The sequence below is a fragment of the Mycetomoellerius zeteki genome, unplaced genomic scaffold (assembly GCF_001594055.1).
Source record: "Mycetomoellerius zeteki isolate Tzet28-1 unplaced genomic scaffold, Tzet1.0 scaffold155, whole genome shotgun sequence".
Classification (NCBI taxonomy): Eukaryota; Metazoa; Arthropoda; class Insecta; order Hymenoptera; family Formicidae; genus Mycetomoellerius; species Mycetomoellerius zeteki.
In genome coordinates this window covers 1,331,548-1,339,800 of record NW_017256500.1, presented here as the reverse complement: position 1 = coordinate 1,339,800, position 8,253 = coordinate 1,331,548, and the positions used below count along the sequence as shown (strand labels likewise).

Below are 8,253 nucleotides of genomic sequence, written 5' to 3'. Positions count from 1 at the left end.
CCGTAGACATCGCCGTAGCAGTGCCGGTAGATCGGATATTCGGGCCAAATCGGAAGAAAGAGCCACTCCCCGACCAGGAAGCAGAGGTTCAATCGATGACATGGGCAGAAGAAGATTGCAAGCTCGAAGTACTGATGCTAGTATGGAAATTCTTACAGGTAAATTAAAAAATATGTGTTAGAGATAAAAAGTAAAACATTTAAATCAAATTTATACATCATTTGAGAAGTTGAATTGTATCTTATTTAATTATTTTTCAATTATACTTTGGAATTTAATATAAAATTAAAAATTTTTTTTTATAAATAAAGTTAGAATAAAATAAGAGTAAAATTTAACAAATAATATATTGATCATTTAATGAATTTAATAAATTTGAAATTTAATGAATTTAATAAATTTGAAATTTAATGAATAATATATTTGTTATTTCTTCTTAATGATAGGAAGAGAAGATGAGGATACTTACGTGGAACCGTACTTGAGTAGCGAATGGATTTATATCGGAGATCTCGAGGAAAGTCACGTATGGAAAAGGCCTGACAGCAGAGATGGTGACGACGAGGATAGTGTCCATAAGGAGCGGCGTGATTCTCAAGAATCTACGGAGAGCGAGAAGAATTTTAAGAAGAGATATCAAGCGGCCACGCATAGGATGGTACATCGAAAAAGCAGCGGTGAAATGTACAAGAGGATACAAACGAAATGTTTCGGTAAGTCAGAGATTAGAAAAGTTTTTAAAATTGTTTTGAAATTTGACATAAAATTTTTATTTTCTTTTTCTCATATCTTTTATGTTGTTATTTTATAACTGGACTACTGTAAAAAAATTGAAACCTTTTAACGAAGAAACTGAGAACAACTTTATAAGAAATAACAGTCAAATTTCAAGTGAAAAATATTTGCAAACTGTTTGAAAGAGATGATGATAAAAAATATTGCTTGATATCTCGATGGTTACAGTTTAAAAGTACATAAATCACGCGAACTTTCGAGATGTTATCTTTTAAGTGTAAATCCGTGAACGCCTATTAGCACAATCGTTAATCACGGTTTTATCGGTGCAGCTGTTCTATAATCGTTCGTGTCTATGTTAGAAATTCTTAAGCCGCATTCCAAAATCTCTACGTCATGAAATCATTCGGCGGATGGCGGATGACGTCCAACGCAGCACAAACGTGCCGCTTTAACGCCGATTCACGCATCGCCGAAGAATGTTCTTAAACCGTCTCGCGAAAGCATCCTGTGATGTATCTGCTATAAAAAAAGAGATTTAGATAGCGAGCTAACGGGGGCAAGATGAAACGAAAAAAAATGTAGGAAAAGAAGTAGGGGATGGAAAAAAGAAAAAGGAGGTATCAGAAATGACACGAGATAGAACTTCTATCATAGAAGAGATACATAAACAAATAAATTATGGTGTCAGAAAGTTAAATATAGATAAAATTTATTCCAATCACACATCTGACATAGTTCTTCTGAAAACAATCAAAGAGATTATGGAGAATAATTCAAGTTAAATTGAATAGATACAGAGAGAGAAATAAGGATTATAATAAAATTACACTCATAACATTATATACATAACTGCGAGTACAAAGTGAGTTAACATGAAGTTATATTTAAAATTATTTAAATTATGAAGAAAAAAGAGAGAGCGAGAGCAAGGGACACAGAGATTGAAATTAAGAGGTCGAGAAAAGAAGAGAAAAGAATTAGGTCACGACAACAAGTAGAAAAAGACATGGATAAAGAAAGAAAGGCAGGTACAGAGGGAGAGAGGCGTTCTTCCCGATTCTTTAAATAAGCTCCGCGTAATACTCCGTCGTCTAAATATAATCCACCCGAGCAGCCATCGAGCGAGACGTTAAGTCCGGTTCGTCCGTGGTGAAGAAGGAAACCGAAGTTAGGGGAGAAGTGATTTGTGCTCGCGCGAAGACGACGAAGAAGCGCAGCGGCGCTCGCGAACCGCGGGAACGTGCGAGGGTACCGGGGGGACCAGCGGGGCGGTGACTCGAAGAAGGAGCTTTTGGCTGGCAGTCAGTGGGTCAGGGCGCCGAGTCGCATTCCACGAGGCTGCTGGCTCGAGACATCGTCTTCGCGAATCCGCCGTTTTCTGTGTACACCCGTGAGTTCATCCTCGACCGCGCGCGAACGGAGCTCCGTCTTCCGGTCGGAGGTGCGGTGGCGGTGAAAGAAATTTTGCCGGTATTAAACTACAGATTAAGATTGAGATTGAATTGAATTTTAATTTGTAGTCTGATAAATTTCTCTTCGATATCGAAAAAGTGGAGAAGAAGACCATCCACGAGTGATAAATCTCCTGCTGCCTCAAATTTGTTCCATTGACAACCGACGATGGTGTGCAACTCCGCGGGTTCTGAGTGCACGTCGGAAGTGGACAAGGACGTGACATTGAAGCAAGCTCTGGAGGAGCTGCTTAAGTGCATGCTCAGAGTCTGGTGTAGGGAGGGTCAAGCTCTGGCGAAATTTGGTGCGACGACGACAGGTAACGGGATGAAGTTTTATTTTCAAGCATAGAAAAAAATATTTTGAAAGAGAAGTAAAAATGACAGTTGGATTGATCCAGTAATTATGAATGACATTTGCGTTAATGTTTCAAGCAGCGTTTTTTCAACGTTAAAAGATCTCGTACTAATTATATGGAAAAAGTTGTTTCAATTAAATTGATTTAAACTATAATATTTTGTAACTTATCAGGCACTGATCAAATATCGCCATAAATATATTAAAAATGGACAAATTTTTCTGTAACATCATTTGAAAGCCGCTATTTTGGGTCTAATCGGACTGGAAAGCATCTTTATCTACAATACACAATATGTGTTTTAAGTTTTTATTGTGTAAGTATTTATGTATATATAACTATACATGCGTCACAATACGTAAAAATGTCAGACATACTAATAGATTAGCCATCAACACAGACATACACGTATCGATACATATACTTACTCCACTTCTTTTCTCCTTAAAATTGAAACTTTGCCAGGTACAAATCATACTAATAATAAGATTCATTACATCAATACGCTACGATCGTCAATCGATAATGTTTATTCTAAAAAATATGTTAATACACGGAAAGATCGATTTTGAGGTATTTAAAAATTTAGCTATGATCTAAAAATAATTTTGTTGGACCATTAAAACAATTATGTAGGATGCACAAACTATGTGGTTGCTAGAACGTTAAAACTTTTTGCAACTTTGTTCAGCTTGAGATTTCTACGTAATTATTTTGATGGTCCAACAAAATTATTTTCAGATCAGTATTTAGCTAAATTTTTAAATATTTTACCAAAATCGTTCTTTGTATATAAAACAAGATATTTCCTTTTAAAATATTCTTTCTTTTGAACATCTATAATATTTCGTAGAAGTTACCTTTTCGGTCTGGCGACACTTAATTATAATTATGACGCTCCCTAGAGAGTCTTACAACTACTTGAAGAGACTGCGAAGATAATTTATATTTATGACTTAATTTCTATTCATAAAGCTATCTAGCGCCAAATTAACGACGAATATCTAGTAAAGGTGCTATATCTCGGTACGAAAGTTAAAAGGTGTACCCACTAACGACACTGAACGTTAGCCAAGAATTGCCGAGGCATGATTTAGATGTCTCAATAAGTACACCTGCCATCACAAAGTATCTAGTACAGTATCTACAACTCGTGTATCGTAAGAAGATCTAATTCATTGATAAAACGTGGCATTTTACGCCTGACATTTACGACTATGGCATTATTGGTGTCGCGACATTTTTCTAATCGGGCTTAAATCGATCAAAGCATCCATAGATGGGACGATGAATCTAGGGGGTACATGGGGTATTACGCACCACCTCTTTATCTCTTGACCACTACCTCTATGTATATCCGGCAGTGCTTATGATGCCGTATATGATGAACTTCGCGCGCACGATCAAGTCGTGCTTTTTCCAGCGTCTTTCACGTTCATGATCAAAGCGAGGACTAAAATGGATAAAGCTTGCAATGGCGCAAAAATAAAAGCGGCACTATGGTGGTACGATGACGATAACTGGAGTCACCTCTGTATCACGAAGGAAAAGGTCTGAGCTCTAAATATGCTCGATTACGTTTGTAGCTCATGCTGACGCGGCGCCCGGCGCCTTTTTGCATTGAACGTCTACGTCGCGTGCCATCGTCGATACATTTTTCTTCCGCTTCGGCCCTTTTCTGATCTAGAGCGACCGATTTGCTTGCCCGATTGTGCTCGCGTGGACATAATCGTGTCGCACTATTTTTGTAGTACGTCACTTGATACCACATAGCATGACTATAAAGCGCGAGGCTTAACAATTTAAACTTTAAACCACTTCATGTACGCGATTCCCTTTGTCCAAGTATATTAAATCCTTCGCATCAAAATGTAATCCGTTTAGTAGGTTCGGATTTGCATATTAAATGCTACTATAAGAGGAATTAAAATATACTAATCTTTTGTGTTTCAACATACGAAATCATGGTAAAAAGAACGTAATGTGTTTTCTTTCATAAACATCAGTAGGTATATAATATATAATAAAAATTAAAAAATATTATATTGTATATAGAATAATTATTATAATATATAATTATATTATTATTGTTATAAAATTTAAAATTAGTTAAATTTTCTTTGTCAAATTTTAAATGTAAATATTTAGGTGTTTTTTCAGTGTTAAATAAATTAATAATTATGATTAATATTAAATTAGTAAAAATCTGTGAATTTGATTTAACAATATTTTAAAATATACATATTTTTAATAAAAAAGATAAAATATATATATTAATTTTAAATTTTTTAATGCAAAATTCTCTAAAAATATAAAAAAGATAATTCTGCCAATTGCAAAGGATTTCAACTTTCTAATTTCTTTGTTTTCATGAGAAAAAGCTGTAGCTATATTTTATATTTACAGAAAGCGACAAGAGGGTAGTTGTGAAACGCGAAGCTGGCGGTGAATTTGGATTCCGTATTCATGGCTCAAAGCCCGTGGTAGTTTCCGCGATCGAGCCAGACACGCCCGCGGAGAGTTCCGGTCTCGAGGTTGGCGACATCATCATGTCGGTGAACGGCAGAAGCGTTATGGACGCCACGCACTCAGAGGTCGTAAGACTGGCGCATTCCGGTACGGATGTTCTGGAATTAGAAGTCGCAAGAACCTGCAACGTGTTGGCGCCGCGTGTTGCACGCACCGGAGTGAAGGAGAGCTCTGACGAAGCACCACTCTACTCGGGGTACTTATGGAGAAAATCCACATCGTCGTGCACGGAAAAATGGGTTCGACGATGGTTCGCTCTTCGTCGTGACAACTGCCTGTATTGTTATAAGACTGACTCGGTAAGCGAAACTTATTACTTTTAAAAGCAAATTTATAACGTGAACTTATAGCACACTAGGTACCTGTGAATATCTACGTAAAGAATTTTTATGAAAAATTATGACAAAAGAAATATCTTCAGGTAGGGTGAATGCACCGTTTGTGGCCACCTTAAGCATTTCTATAAATTTAAGAAATTTTTTTTTTAAATAAAAAAGAAATACTATTTACTTAAATACATTGTTTAATGTTTTAGTTTTTAATATTCAAAAAAGTTTTAAGGAAAAAAGCGAATGTATAATGAAAAAGTTAAATAGTTGCAAAAATTCCATTTTACACCATTTTTAGCCATCTACTATATATACCTGCTATCATTACGAGGCTGATTACTAATTACTTGATGGCTACTAGTGTTGTATGCTATACTTGTGTCATATGTAGTTATTGATAAATTATTCTATTATACTTACCGCGTTTCAGAGATTCTTATCGTTTTTGACAAAATGACTGTGTCTTGAGTGTATTCCATAGAAAATAATATTTTTAGAATATGAAAGAGGAAACGTGAAGTTACTTGTCACATTATTAAACAAGAGAAATAATTGCGACGCGCATGTGTCGTGATTGCTGCGCACTCTAGTACCAATGAAAACTAGAAGAACCTAATAAACAGCGAAGATGGCCAAAATGGGTGCAATGGCCACAAACGGTGCATTCACCCTATATTTAATAAAAAAAATAAAACAAGGGATACTTTTTTATTTTTTATTTAGAGAAGTAAAAAATAGAATCGATGTAATTTTGAAAATTCGAAGTGGAAATTGCCTGGAATTGATTTACGTAAGTCGAGAGTCAATTTCAACTTAAAGTGCACTTATCGTAACAGGATTCGCAACCGGTGGGAGCGATAATGCTTCTCAAGTACGATGTAGAGCAGACGCCTGAATTGAGAGTGCACGGTTTCGCGATAAAGAAAAAAGGTGCTCCAACACTACGACTGGCGGCCGATACCGAAGAAGCGGCAGCTCGATGGATTACGGTTATTCGCGAAGCTGTTGAGAGGAACAATCAGGTAATGTAAAGCGAATTGCTACACGAATTGTTTTATAACTTTTCGACTATTTATTTAAAATAATTATATTTTAAATATAATATTTTTATAAAATATATCCGCAAACACACACACATACAATGCTATTTGTATACATTTTTTTATTTTTTTAACTTAACATTAAACTTGTTTACTTTTTCTCATTTTTTAGCCAATTTTTTAAGTAACTGTTCAATGTTTTCGTCAGATTGACACTTGGCTGGACTCTTCGCTAAGAATGAGAGAGATGGCTGCGTGCGCTATTCAGAGGCCAGATTGTTTCGGGTATTTGAACAAACAACAGGAACACGCGCGGAAAACGTCCTCGCCCACCGGCTGGGCCAGGCGATATTGCGTGCTGAAGGACGCCGCACTATATTTCTATGATGACGCTAACGCCGACAAAGCATTTGGCGTGGCGTGTCTACACGGCTTCAGGGTACATAGCAGCGCTCCGAGTTCCGGCGGCAGGAAGCACGCTTTTGAGTTGCAACCACCGGATCCCACGCAAAGGAGCTACATCTTCGCTAGCGAATCAGAAATGGATAAAAAACGGTAAATAAACAGATATCAGTCATTTTTAACTTTAATAAGATAAACGTCCCAGTGACCGGACATGTACATATATTCGGACAACTTACACAAAATTTATTATTATTAATCTCAAATATTTTTTTATTACAATATTATAATTTAATAGTATTTAAAGATTACAATTGAATTATAATATTATATTTAAAAAAGCATTTAAGATTAATAATAATAAATAAACAAATAAAGTTTTGCGTAAATGTTTGGATAAAGATACATGTCCGGTTATTAGGACTATTTTTTTGTATACAGAATAAATGCAAATGTAATATATTTTTTCTTGTAAAATTTAATTAATTAAAACTTTTGACATTTATTTTCCCTATTATTAGTGTACATCTATCGAAAATAATTTCCTACTATTATTTCAGGTGGTTGGCCGCCCTTGAATATTCGATTGATCGATGGATAAAAATAGGTTGATGCGAAACAATCCGCCCTACGATGAATCCAACGAGTCGCAGTAGCGAAGATCGTCCAAGGAAATCCTCGTCCGTATCCGTTTCCGGTTCCTAACACGTTGTGGATTATTCGCGACGATCGCCGTTGTTACCTCGACGATCACCACACGCTCGTGGATGTTTGCCAAGATTCTTTCATTTCAACAACATTATTAAGTCTCATCGTCATGATCATTACTGTAACTGCTGATTAACAGTGACGTTACGTTAAATTGTTCAAATAAAAGTTAACGCTAAAATAAGATAACTTGTGTTCGGAATTGTTTATCAGCAGTAATGCAATTCCATCGAACGTTATCGAGACCATTTGAGCAGAAAGATCGATATAATCTTGATGAGTTGAATGTAGGTTTGAAGAAATATACTTTATGTCGGCTGTGTGTGTGTGTGTGTGTGTGTGTGTGTGTGTGTGTGTGTGTGTGTGTGTGTGTATATTACGTTTCTTTGTCTCGAATTAACGAACAAATGGAGACTTTCGTGTTTCCGTTCCATCGAAATCGAAACTCATCAAAATTATACTGATTTCAATTTTAGTAATAAATTTTCAGATCTCATCGCGCGTCAAGTTTTCCCATTTAATCTCCATCCTGTCCATTGCACATCCCATTATTAGCACGATACTTTAATTTTGATCAAAACATGGTAGTAAAATAATGAACATTAAAGAAACGAAATCTTTAAAAGAACTTTAAGTATTATATAATATGATTCGCGACGATCTCGATATAATTGAGAAAACGAAGGCCCTCCGAGGT

The 8,253-nt window shown here is 35.9% G+C and overlaps 1 protein-coding gene across 1 annotated transcript in view; it reads left to right on the top strand.

The window, feature by feature from the left end:
* LOC108720786 (uncharacterized) overlaps nucleotides 1-7,908 on the top strand; it is a 21,304-nt gene extending 13,396 nt beyond the window's left edge. Inside the window, exons 14-19 of the mRNA XM_018444967.1 lie at nucleotides 1-158; nucleotides 447-713; nucleotides 4,955-5,376; nucleotides 6,243-6,428; nucleotides 6,655-7,001; nucleotides 7,409-7,908. Coding sequence (XP_018300469.1) covers nucleotides 1-158; nucleotides 447-713; nucleotides 4,955-5,376; nucleotides 6,243-6,428; nucleotides 6,655-7,001; nucleotides 7,409-7,460 — 1,432 coding nt within the window. The 3' untranslated portion in view covers nucleotides 7,461-7,908. The remainder of the gene's footprint in view (nucleotides 159-446; nucleotides 714-4,954; nucleotides 5,377-6,242; nucleotides 6,429-6,654; nucleotides 7,002-7,408) is intronic.
* Nucleotides 7,909-8,253: the final 345 nt, after the last annotated feature.